The sequence below is a fragment of the Kryptolebias marmoratus genome, linkage group LG17 (genome assembly GCF_001649575.2).
Source record: "Kryptolebias marmoratus isolate JLee-2015 linkage group LG17, ASM164957v2, whole genome shotgun sequence".
NCBI lineage: Eukaryota > Metazoa > Chordata > Actinopteri > Cyprinodontiformes > Rivulidae > Kryptolebias > Kryptolebias marmoratus.
This window is the reverse complement of record NC_051446.1, coordinates 22497639-22518854: the sequence shown is the minus strand read 5'-3', so window position 1 is coordinate 22518854 and position 21216 is coordinate 22497639. Positions and strand designations below refer to the sequence as shown.

Sequence of the window (21216 nt, the reverse complement as noted above, 5' to 3'; positions counted from 1 at the left end):
ATACAAACATAGTTTGCTTGAGAAATTGACTATAATAACTATAAATGTCCCATGTGAAAGTAATATGTGTAAAAATGTCTATTAAGATAGTTGCATGAACAGTTTAACAGGTTTAACAGTTGCTGTTCTCAATGGCAGCAAGTTCTCCCACTAAGAGAACCAACATTATCCCGTGACAATCAGAATGGGGTAAGTATTATTATGTATACATGGAAACCTTCACGCTAAATCCATTTTTCTTTTATTTATTGTTCAAAAAATACAGTTAACTGCTCCATCAATTATTCTACAGCTTTTGCAATGACAGAAACATCAGTCACAGCTGATGAAAACAAAACATCAATCTCTTCCTCCAAACTGAAACCGGCTAAAATAGACAAATATCTGGACACTGTGTATGGTGCGTATATATATATATATATATATATATATATATATATATATATATATATATGAACACACTCATACATACATGCACGTATACACACCCACATATACATACTTGTGTGATTCATCTTATATGCTGAGTTACTGATGTGGTGATAAACTGCCTCATTGGTGCTTTGGAAGTTACTGCTACAAAATTTAAATAGTGCTGTGATAACAAATGGCTGGGTGTGTTTGAAATCTGTTCATAATAACATTAAAAAAGAACAGTATCAAAGCTCATTAACGGCAGAGTAGGTTGGACCCCAGAGACTAAATGAGTTTTGGCCCAAAGTCTGTTAAGACTTAATCAACTAATCAGGATTCTCTATTAATGATGCGTGACTCCTTTCATACGTTTCATCAGCCAAATTAACACAATTATGTATATGTGTTATGCGTAGATGGAAGGGAAGTGAAGTGAGTAGATGATGGAGGGATGTGCGAGTGGAACAGTGAGGAAAAAAGGGTTTGGGTAGACAAGATTAAGAGGTAAACAGGTGACAGGTGGTTTTGTTGCTCTAAGTTTAACCTAACTGTGGCCTGCAGAGAATTTACCCAAGAGCCTGAACCTTCAGGGTGACTTTAGACAACATCCTCTCTCATCAGTTGTCTCCCATCTTTTGCTCTGTCCCTTATATAATGAATACAATTAACCTTTGCAGAGTTGTGCGTGTTGGCAGCAGGTTGGGGGAGTCAGCGGGGGGCTTGCTGTGTTGGACAGAGATTGATTGATGTTCCTGTGGTCAGCGCACTCCGTCAGATCCCCTTTAATTAGCCCCACTCAGGAGAAATGATTAGACGGAGGAGTGGCAGGGAGACGGATAGAGGGACACAAGAACAAGGGAGGACTGGGCTCGAAGAGGGATGGAGACGGAGGAGGGCGGAGAGTGTGGAAAGGATGAAATAATGAAAAACTTGGAAGATGTAGAAAGAGGGAGGGAAAGATTGAGATGGTAGATGATAAGTGGTGAAACTATAATCCTTCACTGAAGGTGGCTGCAGTTCACTCTGACTATGTTCTCATTCCAACATCATGCATTTCCCCAAGGTTAGCTCCAATAACATTTTACTTAAAGTGGTATTTTAGCTGTTACATTTAGGGATACACTGTACAAGTACTTACATTTGAGTACTTTTCAAAAAAAATTAAAAAATTAGTAATAAATGCCATTACCCTTTTACTTTAAACTGTCTTTGTAAATCTCAGGAGCTCATTTTTGTGTTAACTCATTAAATTGAGTCAGGAAACCAATAGTCTGTTAAAAGCATGCACTGGTAAGTGATAAGGTTGTTGTGAAGCTCATGCTCAGATCTGTATATTCCCAGGACTCTTTTCTGCTCATTAGGAGATTGTAACATGTAGAATGTGCTATTTCAGTGGTTCTGTACATCCTGTTGTAGTCTTAGTTGACTGGTTGAGTTGCCCCAGAATATCTTCAAGGTAATAGGTCAAGGTGGAATATTTAAAATGTCCAACTATTTTCTGTCCGCCTGCCACTGCCAGCTGGAGCGTATGCAACACATGGCAGGCTGCAGTTTCCCACTGCTATTAGCAAACTCTTTGACCTTAGCATTGTGTTGGTTTTGTAAATGCTATGAAATTACTTGGTTCACATAGCCATGTGAAGAGTATTTCATCGAGTGTTTATTGGAAGTTAGCAAACAACTTTATGGTGCATTATTGCCACAAAATGGTAAGGAATGTGAATCAGGACAGGGAGCTCAAACTCAAAACAAAACATCTACCTCCTTAACGCTGACATTGTTTCTCCTCTACCTCCTGATTGCTCCACTGAGAGGTGAAAGTCACACAGTCAAAAAGTAGTCTTGGGTACTGGGGTATCAAAACAGTATTATGAGTATGAGCACAAGTATACACACAAGGGTAGCACCAGCTACTTAGCACCAACCCCCATTGTAAATATCTAATGAGGCAATTTTTTTTAATTTAACATTTTAGTAACTTTAATTCAACAAATAAGTAATCTGAACTATACTTTGGTGAGAAAATATTGTGTATTTTAAAGCATTTATACCTAAAAGTTTTAATTTTCACCAAGGAATACAAAACCTTTCAGCTAAACAGCTCAATTCACTTGAAACTGACTTAAAGTATGCAATCATCCAGCAATCAGATTAAAAATCAGGCTGCTGCATCCTTTGTTTTTATTCTGAAGTTACTGTTTGGAGTTGACAAAAAGGGTCTTTGCTCTTATACAACATTTTGTTGCTAATTTACTTCTGCTAATGAGCTCTTCTACAACATAATGGCACACATGTCTGATTCAACAGCTTGTACAATTTCTTTCATATAAACAAAAGCAGGTGCAGTGGAAAATTAGGAGTTTTGAAAGCCTAATTACTTATTTATTTTCGAGATGATGATAGATGGATGTGCAACACTATTCTGATGGGATGATTATACGCTTTTGCTGTCCCATCATGTGCTTAAAATGATGAAATCAACATGTAAGATGTTTGATAAACACAGCGCATGGCAGAAAATCGAACATGTACATATACAGTCAGCCACTGCCTGGAGAGCAAATGAGTATTGTTCATCATATTTTTAGATGTCTTTTGAAAATTTATCGACTTGTGTTTGAGATTGCTTCTAAATATGAGTTTTCATTCTGATCCTGCTCTTTTTTATCTTAATAGCTAACACACAGAAAACATGACAGGTAGTGGGGACTGCTGGCTTAAGCTACTGGAAATCAATGGTGAGTAATTTGTCTAAGGGCCCCAGGAAGAATAGCCTCCACACATTCCATAAAAAGAGGATATTACAGAAAGGACAACTGCTCACTGAAGACAATCTTCACAAAGTATTACTGTTTTATCATAAGGTTTTTTTTCTACAATTGGATTTATAATATAGATACTGACAACCTGTAAGAGCAATAGGACATGTCATGCCAACAGTAAAATGTCTTGCAGCGTTCGTAGGGTTCCCAGCTTCCTTACATGAGTTGCAGATAGGTGCAACCTATTCGTGCCACAACATTTCTCTTAGGATTGAGTTGATGAGGGGCTCTCAAACCAGTCTCAAACCCACCTGAATTGTGTTGTGGGCTGTCTCAGGAGCACCACAGCTGTATTTTGACACCTGCACAGGATCAAAATCTACCTATCTTCATTTCAAACATGTTCTTCAGCAGATTTAATCATAAATGTAGGAGTGGTCACCAAAGTGGGTTCAAAACGTGTTGAGGCAGATGGTGAACAGCAAAATAATGTGCATGACCAAGAATGCAATTTTGCGAGCCTTGCAGACAGAATTAGACAGAGATTTTCAAAAACTGGCCATTCAAAATGTGGCCACATGGTTTGCTGGTCACTCAGCTTGCAAACATTCTGAACATGAGACTGCATTGAAAATTGTGCTTTTCGCCCAATTTTCCCACAGTTTTGAGTTGCCAACTAATCTCCAACAGTGAGATGGTACCTTAACAGTTATTCTGACCAGGGTCGAGACTAAAATGGGTTTCTGCCATTTTAAAACAACCTCAATCTCCACGATTTTATATTGGTTCATGAAACCACAACTGAATAAACCCTTCACATACCATAACATTTTGATTATACTATTATTAATATAGAATTCACTGGGTATTTAAACAGACACAGACAGCAGCAGTTAGCTGAAACAATCCTGGTGGAGCCTAGGGTACTTCTGGGTGGAATATCCGAATACTTTTGCTGGAATAATCTAAATCTTATGGCAATGTGAAGCGTTAAAAAACAACATCAGCATGAACTGCTCTGAAACATTTCAGTTTGGAGTTTCTTTAAGACAACAACAATCCACTTTGGTCTTGGTTTCACTTGGACTAGCTCTTAGCTCATCAAACTTGTCAGATTTAAGCTCTATTTCTCCAAACTGTGTCCATTCAAAGAGCTTTTTATAACAAGATATTAATTGTTTATAACCTTTTCACAGAACCCTACTTGAAAATATCATTAGGTCACTGTAGACTTTGATTATTAGGTAATAATTTAAAGGGCATAATACACAACTCTATAAATGCTGTGTTACGACTAAAAGACCTCATAGTATTTTGAACATTGTGTCAACTGTAATATATAACTGGGTGGTTCTAAGCAAAAATGTTTCATAAGGCTGGCTATGAATGACCCATACCTGCTGACAGCACAGTGACACACTCCTAAAACAAAGATGCACAAAATAAAAGAAACTACTCGTTAATTTTTAGACTTCTGACTCACTCTTCTCAGCCATAGAAAAAAAGAAGTGATGGAGTGCAAGGGTGAGGGAGGAAGGTAAAAAAAAATAAATAAATCATTGTATCTGGGGGCTGTGAAGGAGAACGCCAGGGAGACAGAAAATGGACTTTTTTAGTTATGGCCAGGAATCCATTAAGGCATCCAGAGAGAGATGCTGCCTGGCTGACTGTGTCCGGGGCCTGGTTTGATGGCTTGAAGTTTGGTGACTGGAAGTTCTTTTTTTCTTCTTCTTCCAGGAGGAATAACACTGATCTAAAAAGAGTTAACATAGTGACAAGGTAGAAGAAGATGACAGACATATAATGCTTTCGAGGATTGGTATTTATAGGATATTTAGTCTGCTTTAAAGCCTTTTATGGATCTAAAAGATGTATAGCTGCAAAGAAAACATCTATGGAGTAAAGAGAAAATACTAGATCTTTTTTTGTTGCCTTAGATGTCTTAATTTTAGCTTAAGCTTTTCTTTTCCCTTATTGGCATGAAAAAAAATAAAAAAACATGACAAGTTCAGTTAAAACATTCTTCTTTCTGAAAGCGTTTGCCTGTATCTGATACATTTTACTCAATCTTTGTTGTAGAGAACCTCCACCTGCTTAAACCAACTGTATTTTTACCTGCAAAGGACATTGTAACTTAAAAAAGTGCCAGTCAAATAGGATATTATAACTATGTATTAAACGTGGCTAGTTTGTAACTCCTAAAGAATGAGCAATGGCCTTGTACTCATTTTGGACCATTTATTTGAACAATGAGCACAAATCAAGGAGGAAGCGTTTCTGACAAAAGTCAAAATGGAACATTTCATTCAGAAAGTGACTGAAAATGTGCTATAGCATAGTATAGTTAGGAAAAAATGTCCATCCTTTATATTTAAGTTTTATTTTTTATTTATTTTTATTTTACCTTTATTTAAACTGGAAAGTCCCATTGAGATTAAGAATCTCTTTTTCAAGGCAGCCCTGGCCAAGAGGCAGCAAAAGTTACACAATAATTAAAAGTATTTAAACTTATGGATTCCCAAAGTAAGTATAAAAATTGCTGAATCAAAAATTCTGATGTAGCTGAATCAACTGAGCAGCTGAATTGCATGTCTTTAATTGACATCAGTTTTCATGTGCTTATTTGCAATTACAATTTCTGAATAAAGTAGAACTTTCACATCATCTTAGGCCTAAAATATGTCATATTTAACATGGATGCCTTAAGACCAAGGTGGTGACCCCACTGTAGTTGAACACACCACCCATAGCTTTGGTAGAAGATTTAGGAGGGATTTGTCATCCAAGCCATATTGAACATTATAAATCAATGCTTTTAATAAGTATGAGAGTTTTCCATCCAGTTTTACAGCCTCTAATTCTGAATTTTGTTGGTCATTAAGAGGATTCTCAAACCTGTTATCAAAAAGTTCTTAGTGATTGGATTGCATTCAGGTAGCACTAAATGTGCACCGTAAACCTGTTATTATCCACATACATTTATTTGTCTCAACGCATTCTGTCCTATCCCCACTGTAGGACTTCCTACTGAACTGATGTGACCCCACACTAGCAGCTGAGTAGATTTCTTAGAGTAAAACGATGTCTGCCCAACTGTCGGCTGATTTAGGATAATTAAACATCACACAAGATGGATGTTAGGCTTTGTTTACACCTCGCACACTAAAAGTCTTCAGCTTGGAAAATGCTAGTGTAAACTTGGAATATATATCTTATTCTTTAACCTCTCTTCATAATGCAAGGTCTTGAAGAACAGACATTTTTACAGACAGATGAAGTGTACAGTATGTAGCTTAGGAATGACATCATAAAATCAGCTAGAAAGTGTAAAAGAATGGAGATGAGATACAGCAACACGAAAATGAATGAAATGAATGTGTCTTATTATTAGCTGCTCTGTTTGCTTCTAGTTGCATTAAAGATGCACTTTAACCTTTAACCACATGCACTTTAACCTCCCACGTGGTACACACTGTTAGGTTCTTCATGGAGACTGCAAAAAGAGAAGAAATAACCATTTTAATAATGTTCTGTGTTTGTGGCTCTTGAGAATTGATTTAACGGCTGAAATTGTTTGGTGTTTCAAATTAAACTTGATATAATCCTCCTGGAAACAGATCACATTAATACTCAGATCTGCAAAAGTGCTCTGTCTCGGAATAAGTTTATAACTCATTAACACCCAGTAAATAAATGTGAGACTGAGTTTTAAGTGTCACTTCATCAGATGAGGTAAAAAGGCAGAAAATATTATGCACACGCATGCTGATATCTACTTCTCTTTTCTCTCCTGCTTCCCCCTCAACTCCATCCAGTTAGCAAGCTGAGCCTGTCATTTTGTCCCCCCCAGACATATAATAATATTGTTTTGAACTTGTGTTAATTTGTTCAAAGCCACCATGAAATTATACCTGTTTAGGATGCTTGATGGTAGTTCACATATAAGTGGATTAAACTGAGGCAGAAATGATGAACAAAGGGGGTGGATGAAAGGGAAATCAAAAGTACGAAGAGTGGAACTGAGGATGGGGTGGGTCTTTTCAGGAAATACATGACTGCCAGAAAAGCTTTAGATTTACCTGAAACACCTGCCTATTGCTTGATTTGCAAACTGTATGGATGTCTTAGTTGACTATTTCTGAACATATCGTCATGCTTTACAGAGAAGTTATTACTGGAGACACCAAAGTGACACTCTATTACTCCGGCTGTCAAAATGTCATCTAATAATCTCATTTTCTGGATTTTGTTGTTATACTTTTTTAATGATAGTTAAAAGCCAGAGAAAGCTCTTTTGTTGTGAAAGTAGAGCGAGGGGGGAAAAAAACTAATTTTCTCTCCTCAAAAACTGACAACAACAAGGGAGAATAAGCATAGAGATAAAGATCAAAAAGTCTATCAACGTGATCTGGTTCTGCTGTGGCTGTCATGCCTCCTCCATCATGCTTTTCCCCTCGCTTTCAGTTAGTGACGGTTGATTACATTGCATTTGTTCTTTTCCACTTCTGTAAAACTGTTCAAGATTTCTTTTTCTGCCTAATAATGAACTAAAACTGAAAAAAAAAAAAAATAGTTTCTTGTTCCAGCAAACAGACCTCTGACTGCAGCAAATTAGCCAAAAAAAAAAAAAAAAAAAAAAAAAAAAAAAAAAAAAAAAAAAAAAAAAAACAACAAAAACAACAAAAAAACAATTGACAAAAACGACTCTCAAGGTTTGATTAATAATTAACTATCTTAATTAAGTTTCTAGGGTAATTGGCAGCATAAAGACGGGTGGAGTGCCAGGTACTTACCCCTGAGGTTTTGGCCAATAGAAGACTGTGGTATTTTGTTGTGTATTTATAGACTAATTGATCAACTAAAGCATTGTGCTGGATATGTTTTCTGGTTGAAATGTTCTGAAACACTTAACTGCATTGAATTCATTTTCTGAAAAAGCTGAATTATAATTTGGTATGGGGGGAGCCAAAGCAGCAGGTTTTTGGCTAAATGTTGTGCAGATACTCTGAAGGTGTTTATATTAAGTGGCAGCAGTCGATGCTGAGCCTGGACTCTCCCGAGAACAGCACTCCTAACAGCAGATCACTAAAACGGCTCAGATCGCTTCCTTCTTCTAAAACAGTCTGTCTTTCTCACTCTCACACACACCTACATGTTGAATAATAATGCCCACGCAGGCCTTGCAGTATTGATCGCCTGCCAGAGGACACAAGGTCAAGTCGCACGGTGTCAATATTTAAAGCAGCACTCAGCACTGGGACCTTATCCATAACCTCATTAATATGGGGGTCCGCTCTGCTCAAATCCTTTCCTGGCACACAGAAACTTAAGGAATGAGGAGGAGTGTGCAGGCAAACAACACAAGCACACAATGTCACTTTGCATGAAGGAAGTTGCTTTGGTAGTCATGAAGCACACAATAAATCGAGGCAATGGGATGGAAGTTAAACAAGAAAAAAAAGGTGTTTGACTAAATATAAAGTGACTTGACAAAAGCTGGGGTTGACTTTTGATTAAAGGTGGTTCATTTAATTTAAACTGGGTTTGTGGCTCTGAAGTATTTATGAGTTCGTATTTTGTCTGCAGTGATCAGTAGGTTATCAGCTCTGTGAACTGAAAAGAGTGATGCTAACAGCTAAACAGAAAAATGTCAGATTTTTTACAATCTGCAAGAATTCTAACTTTCTAAGCAGATTGACCAATTTATTTAATGTTTTTTGCATTTATGCATTCATGTTCATGTCAAACAACTTTAATTTTTTTTTTTTTATTTACAAATCTTATTCCATAAACAAAACTGTCTCATTTCATGTTTCTCTGTGCCAGTACAGAACTCCAAGTATATAAATATGTGTGTAGATATAATTATTGATATAGATTATAAATATTAATATTTAATATCTGTATTTCAGCTGGGGCTTTCTGGCATTTTATATATGATTTGCAGACTTGAGTTGTGTCTCTTTTATATTTCCATTTATTTACATGTTGTATAAAGTTATGGGACAAAATATGTTTATGTCAAATACAGTTTAAATTCAGCCAAAGATAATTAGGGATAAATGAAAGCTATAATCTCCAGCACTGGAGTTGTATATAAAGCTCAATAAAATCAACTTAACTATTACAAGAACTGTTTTTTTTTTGGGATTAGAAGAACAAAATATTCAATAATAGTTGATCTGCTGAAAGACCCTCCCTTTTGTGCTAGAAATTCATAAAACACTGATGCTTATTTAAAAAATAGAGACAAATTTGAATAAAAGCATCATGGAAAAGTGTTTAAGATGGTGTTATTCCAAATTTCTTAGAAACATTTAAGTTGCATTGTTTCAGATGATGCAGCTCTGAAAAGATATCGTGATTCCAGAAAAATATCTTCAAACTGAAATCACTCTGACTGCTGTCTAATTCAGGTAAGATACTGACTACATTAAAATAATCAAACCCTTCCTTTTTACACATTTTTACGCAACAATAAGGTCAAAGCATATATTTAATATACCTTTGTGTTGTTTGACTGCTTGTGTAATAACCCAACCTGTGACTTCACCATTCACCTAATAATACAGTGAAAAGGGCACAAAAGCTGTAGCAGACAGGGGCATCCTCGAGTACAGTCCATCCCGATCAATTGTTCTGGCATCTGTGTGTCACTGCTGCCCTTCCCGCCCTGTGGCCGCTTCCAATCTGCTCTTATCTGCCTCCAGAAAAAGGCGCCCCATCAACTAGGCTGGCCTTACTTGTATGTCCAGCCTCAATTGTTTTCCACATTCATTGTCTTCCTCACACATGAGCACAGCAGTTCAGCTAAGATCAGCTGTGTGTCAGCAAGCTTTTCTTTTACCCTCCAGAGCTCCATTTACACCGCTGTGGAAACTCTCAGTGCAGACACACTGCTCTGCGAGATAAGAGCAATGTTTGCCACATGATTAGGATCTTCCAGTTATCATTAAAGACGGTTTATCTCCTGCCCTAACCCTCATTCATGCCTTTTGCTTGTTTGCAGCCTCTCCAGAGACAGTGATGGAGGTCACAGAGCTGAGAGGGGAAGAAGTGAGGCAAAGGCAATGGAAAAAAGAAAAGCTACTATTTATTTGGCAAGTGCTTGATGAAAGCGTAACACCAACATATCATCCTAGAAGAATAACTACTGAAATTTTAAGTTAGCAAAAAGGTTTAATGCTTGGAGATGCAATTTTACTTTAATATTAGATACAATTCATCTAAAATATTCAGCAACACAGAAGATCTAAAAGTAATCGGAATAATCTAAATGGAACGCACAAAGTTTCCGTTCCAATTGTTTTTCTACAAACGCACAAACGGGAATTAGTCTGAACTCTTCGTCCATTTTCTGTTTCCAAGGAGCATTTTAAAATGGTTGAGTCAAACATGCATTTAAATTCAACTAACAGACCACTGACCAATCAGGAGAAAACAACAAGTGAGGTCCGGAGCAACGCTCCTTAACAACAGGAACAAAAGTCTCGACAACAGCCGTGCCATATTACACCTGCCCCATATTAGAGGGCCGTTATTGGCTGATCCAGACAAAGAAAACATGTTAAAAGGGTTGGGGCTGGTTTTAGATGTGTTCTGCTAAAACAAAAACAACATAAAAACTCAAAAAAAAGTTTTTGTGTTTTTTCAGCTTGCTTGTCTCTTTGATAAATGATAACTTGCCAGCACTTAAAGCTCAGAAATCCAAAATAATGTTGTTTTTGAATAATAAGAGCACATCTAAATCACAGTTGATGCAGCCCATTAGTACTTTTCAAGGGACTCAGATTGAGGTTGTGTCTCAGTATAAATACTTAGGTTTTATTATTGATGATTCCCTGGGCTTTGTTCCCCAGATTCAACAGCTTGTAAAAAAGCTGAAGCTGAATTAGATGTTGTTCAACAATATGTAATGTTTACTACGGACTGTATGTTGTTTTATGACTTATTATTTTTGTGTTTTTATGATGTAAAGCAGTTTGAACTGCCTTGTCGCTGAAATGTGCTACACAAATAAACTGGACTTGGGGTCATTTATTTGTACCCACCTGTACTCCAGTGAAAAGCGCGTTAATTCGGTGTTGTTGTGGATCCATTTAAACTCCAGCGGCCAGCTTCCCTCTGCCATACATGTCAGCACCAGCCTGTTACGTTCCAGGTGAAGCTGGCTGCGCACCGGCTCCGTCTTGAAATAGGGAGGCACGTCATCTGTGAAGAATAGAGTCAGAGATTTAATATTTTAAAGAATATTTACAAGGCTTCTAAACAATAGAGTGCATTCACTTTCATCCTCCTGGAGGCACAAGTTTAAAAAGGTAGATAGAAATATGAGACCGTAAAAGACCGTTTGCAGACAAGTTCTACAATTTAATAGAAAATTTCCTGTATTTGATGGCATGTAAACACAGCAGAAGAAAAACCCTTCCCGACTGTGTCTCATTGGAGCTAATCCCCTACGATGTGCTGCTGCTTGTGTTGGACATTTTTGACTAGTTCTGGGAGTGTCAAAAACGCCTGGCTAACAGGAAGGAAAGAGCGAGCGAGGCATCAAGTCATGAAGGACCGGTCCTGCGCTCTGTGTGTTTGTGTGTCAGTAACTCATTGGCACGGCGCAACACTTTCCTCCGAGCCACACAGAGCAGACAGGAGAGGAGCGAAGCCAAGGAGGAGGCGTAAAATCCTTTCATCATTCGTTCACCCTCGCTCCGTTTCGCTCTGTCTTTTGCTCTCGCTGCGACTCCTGAACATGCTCTGCGGAGTGTGAAGGAATGGATAGAAGGACACCAGTGAGAACCTCTCTGGAGGGTGATGCACATACTAAACGTGGCAACACTGATTTTTATATCTTCATCAAGGAGGCTGAGAGGCAAACTGTCAAAGTTCTTTGTGTTTCCAATATCTCACCCTTTATAAACGATGTAAAAATGGAGAGCTTACTTGATCATCATTGTAAATATAGAACACATTAATTGGATGGTTGGATAATATAATTATCAAATTGACTGATAATCAGGCTTTGAAATTAAACTGTCAAAATGATCTATTGTGCTGATATTTTGTTCCTCTATCTGGGCTCGACAAATTCAGTGGAGGTAGACGGATCAGAGTGAAGGGATGTGAAGGAAAATAGGGGATGAAAGTAAAACAAAATGAGGGACAAAGAAAAATTAATAAGCTTTTCTCTTTCAGTCAGGGTTTCAGACGTACTACATCTGGAAGAAATAACTTAATTTCACTTCTTTATTATTTTGTGGTATACTTTATGTTATCTTCCAGTTGTACACATTGTGCAAGAGCATTCAAAGTTTCTTAATGTGAAGGATTTTAAGTGGACAGTTGTGTTCAGAGTCACTTTTAGGATGAACACCATTTTAAATGTTTGATAAAAACTTATGTTGCAGAGAATATTGGCTGTATTTGTACTATTTTAGCCCAAATACCAAAGGATAAGAACATTATAGACAGGTGATGAGCTTATTATTCCTTACAATAAATTTGAGCCTCAAGATTGCAAATCACAACTAAAAGAGGCCTGTGTACTTTAAAAACAAGCCATGTAGGATGATAAAAATGAACAAAATGCAATTTTTTTGGCTGCAATGAGCAAAGTCAAGTTTGGAAATGCAAGAGAGAGACAAAAAATCTTAAAATAGTCTTGTGAATTGTGGTAGAAGGACCTAAATGCAGGCACACAGGGCATGGTCCAATTTAATACTAAACCAAAGGCATAGGAAGTCCTGAAAGAAAAAGCAAAATATTGCAGATCATGAGACATCACGAAAACACAGGTGTGGCTCCTAATAGGAAACTAAATATATACCAAGGAACATAAGACTAACAAGGGCAGGTGTTAACTCATGGTAAAAATCAAGTGAATTAAAATACATCAGGAAACCAAAATAATGGCAATGTACAAAGAAAATGCCAAAACAAAATAAAACTGTAAATGAGGAAACTATGAACTGAACACAAAGCAAGAGTTAACCAGGAGCAAAACCAACGTCGGAAACCATTTAACAAGATGTATATTCTCTTGAACTGTCAGGCATGGAGATAGAACTATCATAGTTTGGTGGAGGAAATACTGAAATAGAATACAAACAAATTCTGGATGCAAAATTGACACTCTTAGAATAAAACTTGTGATTTATTTTGAAACTGTATACTATAAAAATAAAGCATCAATGGTTTAGATGTAAAGGAGCTATAACATCTTTACGTTCAGGTCTTTTGAAAATGGAGTCATTTTTGAACAATTAAATATTTGCAGATGTATTTTTCTTATACTGCTGAGAGTTGCTGGCCATTATCATTTTATAGTTTTCTTCATTTTAAACTTTTAATTTGCCTTGTACATACTCTTATATCTTCTGCTTTTTTAGACATTTGTGTATTGCAAATCTGATTTCCCTCCACAGATCAATAAAGTATCTTTCTATTCTTTTATATTCTGTTCCTTTGTAGATCCTCAAGAGAAGTTGTAAAGCATCCAGATAAATTATCACGTTTGAGAACAACTAAGCAAATAAACCCCTTGCCCTGAGTGAAGTGGGATGGCATATACAAAGACAAAATGAGGAATAGCAAAGGAAACTACGAATATAAAAAGTGGTTGCTTAGGGTTCAAAATTATATTTAGCTCAATAAGGCAATACAGAATATTCATAAATTTCTGCCTCTTCTAGATGAATATTTATCAGATGCTCTTTGGTTTCACTTCTTACTTTTGATAACCTGATCTGGCATCAAAATGTAGGCTCGGCTGTAAGAATAAATATTTATAACGACAACAAGAAGATGGAGGAGACTCCATAAAAATACCACAAAGTATTGACCCATCAGATCCAACTCGTATCACTACCTTGTGTTTCCAAGTCCAAAATTGGGCCCCTTGCCATTCTGGCTGAGCTCTGTTCTGGTACATTTTGATCCCTAAAGCTAGTCAAACATGAAGAAAGCCTCCACACAGCAGACTGAAAAACATCCAAGCCAAAACATGGATACAACTAATCAAAAAGTCACACTGCGAAGTAAAGTCTGTCAGTGCAAAGAGAGAATACACAATGAACCATAGGAAAAATAAACAGACTGAAAAATAACAAAATGAGCTAAAACATTATATAAGAGAGGACTGTAGCAGGCAGAAAAGGTTCATTGATGTAAAATAGAGCTTAAATATAAAATAGAATCCGAGTGTAAATGTCTGGGTCTCTCCTGAGCAATGTGGGTTAATGCTATGCCTGACACAGAAGAAGAGAGTCTCAAAATCTGGGAGCCTGAGACATGGCTGAGACTAATGTTTCCCTGGCGGTGTGCACTTTATTCATAAATGTGAAGATAAAAAGCATGAGGTGAGGAGCAGGAGTGGAAGGAGGAAAGAAACGAGAGACAAGTATGCAAAAAAAAAAACAAGCAAATACTGTATCACCCACAAACAGGAAGGTGTGAGGCCAAAGAGAACATTGATTTCTGATTAATATCTCAGTGGACCTTCTCACTGGGAAGTCCATGAGAGTTTCTCACTGTTATCAAAAACCTAATTCAATGGTGGACTTAACACTTGGAAAAAGGCAAATGATAACCAACAATTCACAGCTAAATACTGTAATTTTAACGTTCATCAAAAGAGTAAAAAAGGTTCATTTTTGAAAAGTCAAATTCTGTTTCCAACTGTAGTGAACATAATGAAAGCCTTTTGCCAGGAACATTTAGTTCACGGACACATTCACCACACCTTGTCATTTAGTGTATAAGAAAATAAAACCAGGATGTGACAAAACTATTCACAGACAGACAGACCAGGTAACCAGAAAACAACTACAAATTCACTATTTATTCACTCACATGCTGTTCAGAGTTATTTAGTCAGCTGATGCTCTGCAGCGCCACATTTCTCCTGACTTTATGCCATAGTTAGGCTGACTATAAGGTTACAGGGAACCTGAGTCTTTGCTGCTCTAAAACATTCTCATCTGACAGGTTTTCATGTCAGTCATTCAAACAGGTGGAAAATTTATCTTTGCAAATGGCCAAGTGAAAGAGCAACAACTCGTGCCTAGTTGCTGGAATCCCATCACCATTGTTTTGTTCTTACAGAGATAGAAATCGACAAGAAAATATCAACTAAGCAAATAAAATGCTGCACCATAGGGGGAAAATATAATCAACGTGACAAATAAGAATCTCATTAACAGCTACTGGAATGCTTAAATACTTTGGTGTGAATAAATGACAAACAGACAAGAAAACAGTGATATAGAGAGAAGTTTCTCTGTAAAATATATACTACTAGTACTGTTAAATATGTTAAATATAAAGATATTAATACAAGCAAAACCAATAAAACCAAAAATGCTACGATACAAGTTTTCTTATATTTCACCATCAAACACTAATTACTACTTAATTACTTCTACTTTAAGAATTGTAAATTCTTCCATGACACTGTAGAAAAAATGCTTGACAGTATAAGAAGACAATGTTACTTGAAATAACTGAGCACTAATTTTCTTTACCATTTCCCTTCAAGGAGCCGGACTTGAAGTGGTCTTTATCAGTAGTTCTCCATGCTTTTTCAAGGTCTAAAAACATGCATGTTAGGCTGCCTTCAGGCCGTGGCCTTCCTTAAAAGAAGAGATCTGTGATTTCAATGGGACTTGCCTGGTTAGTTAAGGGTTATTAAGGTCTTTAAAAACTTTGGATGCTTTTTCACTTATTTTCAGTCCAGCTCTCGACTATGACAGCATATTGTGTAGCATGTACTTAAAAAACAAAACAACAACAACAAAAACAAGGTACCTTGCCTAAAATAACCATTCACAGCAGATTAACTTTATCTGAATGTTATATCTTCAGGAAATATGAACTAATTCAGCAAATTCAGATGCATTATCCTTCAGATGATTATCTATGGTATAATATGGTTTCATCTAATAGCTCTTTGGACGCTAAACTCCTCTGAAAATGGAGTCAAAGGTCCAAAGGAAAATTGTGCAAGATATTTTAAAAAGCCTGGATAGACATTGCTCTATAAAATATGACAATAAATTTTGACTTCTTGGAAGCAAAATATAAAGAAATGAAGGATGATGTTGGGTTTGTGTAAAACACACCAAACATCTGATCAACACCGATAAAAATAACTTTATAAACACTTTATCCAGATCTACTTGTACAATAGTCAGTGCAGTACATTGAGAATATAATTATTTGAACAAAAACCCTAAAATATGCTGAAACTAAAGCTCACTCTTTTTTTTAGCTGTGTGCTTCCTGTATACAGTGGGATTATAATGTTTTAGTGGCCCCTCATTTGCATGCAGCTCAGCCCACACCGGAGGATTCTTCCAGGGGCCATGGCCCAGGTCGGCTCAAAGATGGGACATGTTGGGTTTGTGTGCCTGTGCACAACTATGTCTGTCCTACACAGTCTATTAAATCAGCTCCCTCATTAATGAGAAGAGTGCCAGGTACAAATGCCTGCCTTTAGGTGAGAATTTATAATTGAGACAAACTTGAAGAATTATTTTTTAAAATAAGAGTTATATACTCCTTTTTATTTCTTTTGAAACGCTTATCTTGAATAGGTCAAAAATAACTCCTTAAATCATTTTACCCACGAGCAGGTTTTAGGATTTAATGTCAGAAATTCCAAAACACCTTAAAACCTTTAAAACTGCAGAATACTGTTAGACTTTGGGTTGGGATTCAAGTTTTGTGCTTCTTGTATTCTTGTTTTTAGAGACTATAAATGGATGCAGGTGAGTAATTGCCTCTAATTCACTTACATGCTGCATGGGGAAATTAGAAATTTGTTTCAGCTTAACCCTCTGTTCTGCCTGTTTCATGACTAGTGTTTTTTTTTTCAGTAACAACCCCCGTTTTTCTACATCTGTCAACCAAAATTTGAGGATTACTCAAAAGACAGACTGTGCAACATTTATTACATTCTGACTCACCATTCCATTGCATTCATTTGTAATTCCTTTTGGACCACTTTGCTTGAATTTGCAGATTGTTTTCAATTCTCTACCTCTGCATCTGTTTTTTGTTTTAATAGTTTTTTGTTTCAGTCTTTCGCCTACCTCCAGTCATCACTGATCCCCCCAGTTTGTATTTACTGTTAAAATTTTAGGTGGAAAAAAATGCTTATTTCAATTAGTTTTCTTTGAAACATCCAAATAGTCTACATTATGACTTACGGTTCTGTTACATAAAAATGATTTCAAGTGAAAATTAAAAAAAATAAGGTAATCTAAGAGAAATAGGGTCAAATAGACTATGAAACTGAGAAGATGGGTTTGAAATGTAAGGACTGAGCCATGTTTCATGATTTGGGAGTATTGTAAAATTGACACCCTAAAAAAATCTTGCATTCATTGTTGTTTTTGAGTCAATAAATTCAACTTTTAGGTAAATTATTTCAAATAGCCAATGCATAGCACTTTAGAATAATAATGACCTGCTACCATAAACATGAGTTTTCATCTGTATTTAGGGTTCTTTTTTCTTTGAAAGTAATATGGGTTGAACACCTGCCAGCTAAAATCTGTTTTACCAGTGTCTAAATACTTTTTAAAGACAAGTGGTTGTGTTTATGAGAAACATTATCTCAGTAGGTGCACTAAAATTCTTTCCTATAAGTCTGTGAAATGGCCAGTTTTAGGGATGACACAATTTCTTGAATTTACTGTTCTGAGTGCAAAACACGGGCCTGAATTTTCACAGAGAAGTCGGTATTTTTCCGTTCCCACTGGACTCTGGTGCTGTAGCGACGCCTGTGAGTAGCAACCTCCCTCCTAGCTCGGTCCCCGGGGGGCCAGCACTATCGGACACAGCATACATATTTCAGCTGCAGCCTGGGGGCCCCCACACATGCAGACAAACTGCTGATAGTCCCAGCAAACTATGCATTGCATACTAATGTGCAGCGAAGGCATGTCTGGACTCGAGTATAGAATTATACATGCGATTTGTTTATTTTTCACACAATGTGCGCGTGCATGTGTGTTACTCTTTGATGGCAGGTGTCAAAATGTGTTTGTGATGCTGATGAGGATGGAAGTTTGCTGGTGGTCTGACTGAGTTGCTAATGGTCCCGCTGGGTGTGAAAATCTGTTCCACTGTCTGTCTTTATTTAGCACACTGGTCTGGCTCTCTTGCTGAGTGTGTGTTTGTGTGTTGGACTGAATGGGAAAGGCTCCAAAATGTGCCAGAATATGTATGTCAGCACAGAGCTGTAAATTTTGTGTGTGTCTTCTGTTTGTGTGAGAGATGGGTTTGGCAGGTGTGTGTGTGTGAGTGTGCGTGCAATGAGTGCTGTCTCATATTTTACTCTTCCCTAAGAGACAGTCAAATCCAGGCCAGCTGTCGGTTTCCACACAGACTAACTGTACATATCAGTCATCTTATGCAAAACTAATCAACAAATGTATGTATATGCAGAACATATCTTCACACCTACAAACACACATTTCTTGTTCTTGACCAGAACTTTTGATGAAGCCCCGATGTATGACTGTTGGCCCCTTTTGGTTACATTCATGCTTCAGTAATGATCCCTTCCTCTTCGACTGTCGGACTGGGAGGATGCCCAGGAGACCTTGCTAGTCACTAAACCTAACTCTCCGTGTTCTACTTTCTCCTAAATGACTATAGTTCAGCTGGTCTTCCATTAGTGAAGTAGGTAAAAAGACCCCTGCATGAGCCAGGAGATGGACTGAGTGAACTGTCAGCTAGGGAAATGGTTTTATATAGTGAAAGAATAATAAAATATTTCAAGTTTAATTTTCAAAATTTATTTTGTGACATAAACATTGATCTTCAATTAACGAGAACTTCAAGGTGGATACAATCCGATTACGTTCTGGCTAATATATTTATCTAACATTTGTGCACAAAATAAATTTGAAGTGTCACCTCATAGTTTCCAGTTACCTCTAAAGACTTTTCCCCAGGTTATTATTATTATTATTTTTATCTACAATGGTGTTTAAACTAAAGAAAGGTAAAAAAGATGATGTTCTAGCAGAAAGTATACATTTCTGTACATGTTTTTCTCTATACGTACTACAAAAGGGATGATACTTCCTGCTGAAGTTCATAGGAAATAGGGTCTGTGCATATTTCTAAAACACCTGTTATGGCAGATAGAGTGTAAAGTGAGCTGTTGAGGAAGCATCTAGCTGACTGGCTGAGGATGGATCAAATTAAATGAGAGACACAATCAAGGCAAAAAAGCCATAGCTGCTCAGAGCTCAAAGCTAGCCTGCAAAGACCATCTACACCATTGCCTTTTCTTCCTATTATTTGTTTTTTGGAAAACAAAATGGATTGCTGCTATTATAACTGCAATTACACATTCAGTGCAAATTATGTGTGTTGTGGTTTTGTTTTGACGGAAACTTGACTCCATAGCAACAAAACTGACTCAGTAATTAAGTTGTTCAAGATAACACCTTCACTTGCACAGAGAAGCAGAAGCTCTGAGCTTAACAATGAGACACTGATGAAAGTGGTGAGAAAATGTCAAAAACTGAGTTCCCTAAACCTCTGTCTTAACTGAAGCATTACCACCACCCATAGGCCTGCACAGCAGTTGGCTGCTATATATGAGACTGTGGATACAAGTTGGTGTAAAGACATCACAGACACAGGAGCTGCACAGCATGTCCTTTCACTACCTGGGTCTCATAAGACATGAAAAGTACTTTTCCCCTTCCTATGTTTTGTCTGATCTCCTGACATCTGTACAAAGATACAGCGCCATCTGGGCAGGAGAGGTGAGGTTTTGTTTCAGTTTACATTTTTCAATTTATATGAAATGAAAAATAGTTACTGTTACTTGTCAAATATGTTTTGCAAATATTTCAGAGAACACAACAGCAAAATATTAAAATATAAACGCTCACAAAGCACCACAACAAAACAACGCAGTAGTGGGTCATACAAGGCAAAATGGAATTATAAAACTGTGGCTAAAGGGTGGGGAGTGTCTGCAGTCTTCCCCTGGCCTACTGAAAAATTAAAGCAGTTGAACAATGTTCTTCGCTGCTCAATAATGTATGGACAGGTCACAGCAGGGGAATGACAGACAAATGACAAGCAAAGACGAATGTAGTCCCAACGCTTACTTCCTTTGTAGACTCTAGTGTGTAGAAGGTAAATGGGTACATATACACACACACACACACACACCAATGATAGGCACATCAATATAGAACGTGGAAACACAGGTGCTGCCAATTAAGTGTTTGCAGAACTCTCTCTAGACCCACAGGGTAGATTTTTAGTTCAACGTGCAAATGAACTAAACAAAGTGCTGCTTGGGTGATGATGACTTGTCATCCACAAAATAACACACTTCACACTTGTCTTGGCGATCATCGTTATATTTAAGTCAACCAAGTCACGTGGGATTTATTTTTATCTAAACAGACTCTGATGAGTGGATAGGCTGCATAAGGGAAGTACTAGTAAATATGCAAAAGAGGCCAAATGGCATCGACCTAAGAGTTAATCACAGTCTAAAGACAGATGCTGTGTTGAGTTGGATGTCTTGACAAAGCAGCTGCGCAGGATGAGCAACAGTAAGAACAATAATGTGAGGATCGGACCCTGTTCTCACACCTTACTTATATTTTGACAAATAGTCAAAACTCCTTAGCATTTCAATACAAACAAGAAAATGGAGAAGACCACTGTAAAATGGAAATGTTACTTAAATCAAGTAGTTTTGTGGTAAAACAGCAACTGGAAATAAAATAATTCCAGAGAAAAGTGTAAAAATATTAGTTCCACCAGGGATACTAATTCTTGGATGAAAATCCTGTGTTTTGTTCCACTAACACCCTTCTCAGAGCTGACCCAGAGTGTTTGTATCCTCAACCAGTAGGATTACATTTAAGGCCCTTTCAAGCCAAGCTTGAGATGCCTTTTTCCTGCAAAAAAGGTAGTCAAAGAGCCAAACAACAACAACAAAAAAAAAATCAGTGTGTGTAAAGGTAAGCTGACATCAAGGTTCAAGGGTATGATGTAG

At 37.2% G+C, this 21216-nt stretch overlaps 1 protein-coding gene across 6 annotated transcripts in view; it reads right to left on the bottom strand.

The window, feature by feature from the left end:
- Positions 1 to 21216, bottom strand: part of sdk2b (sidekick cell adhesion molecule 2b) — a 292476-nt gene that overhangs the window by 85586 nt on the left and 185674 nt on the right. For all 6 annotated transcript variants that reach the window (XM_037980904.1, XM_017438659.3, XM_017438689.3 and 3 more), the window contains one exon: positions 11228 to 11387. In XM_037980904.1, coding sequence (XP_037836832.1) covers positions 11228 to 11387 — 160 coding nt within the window. The remainder of the gene's footprint in view (positions 1 to 11227; positions 11388 to 21216) is intronic.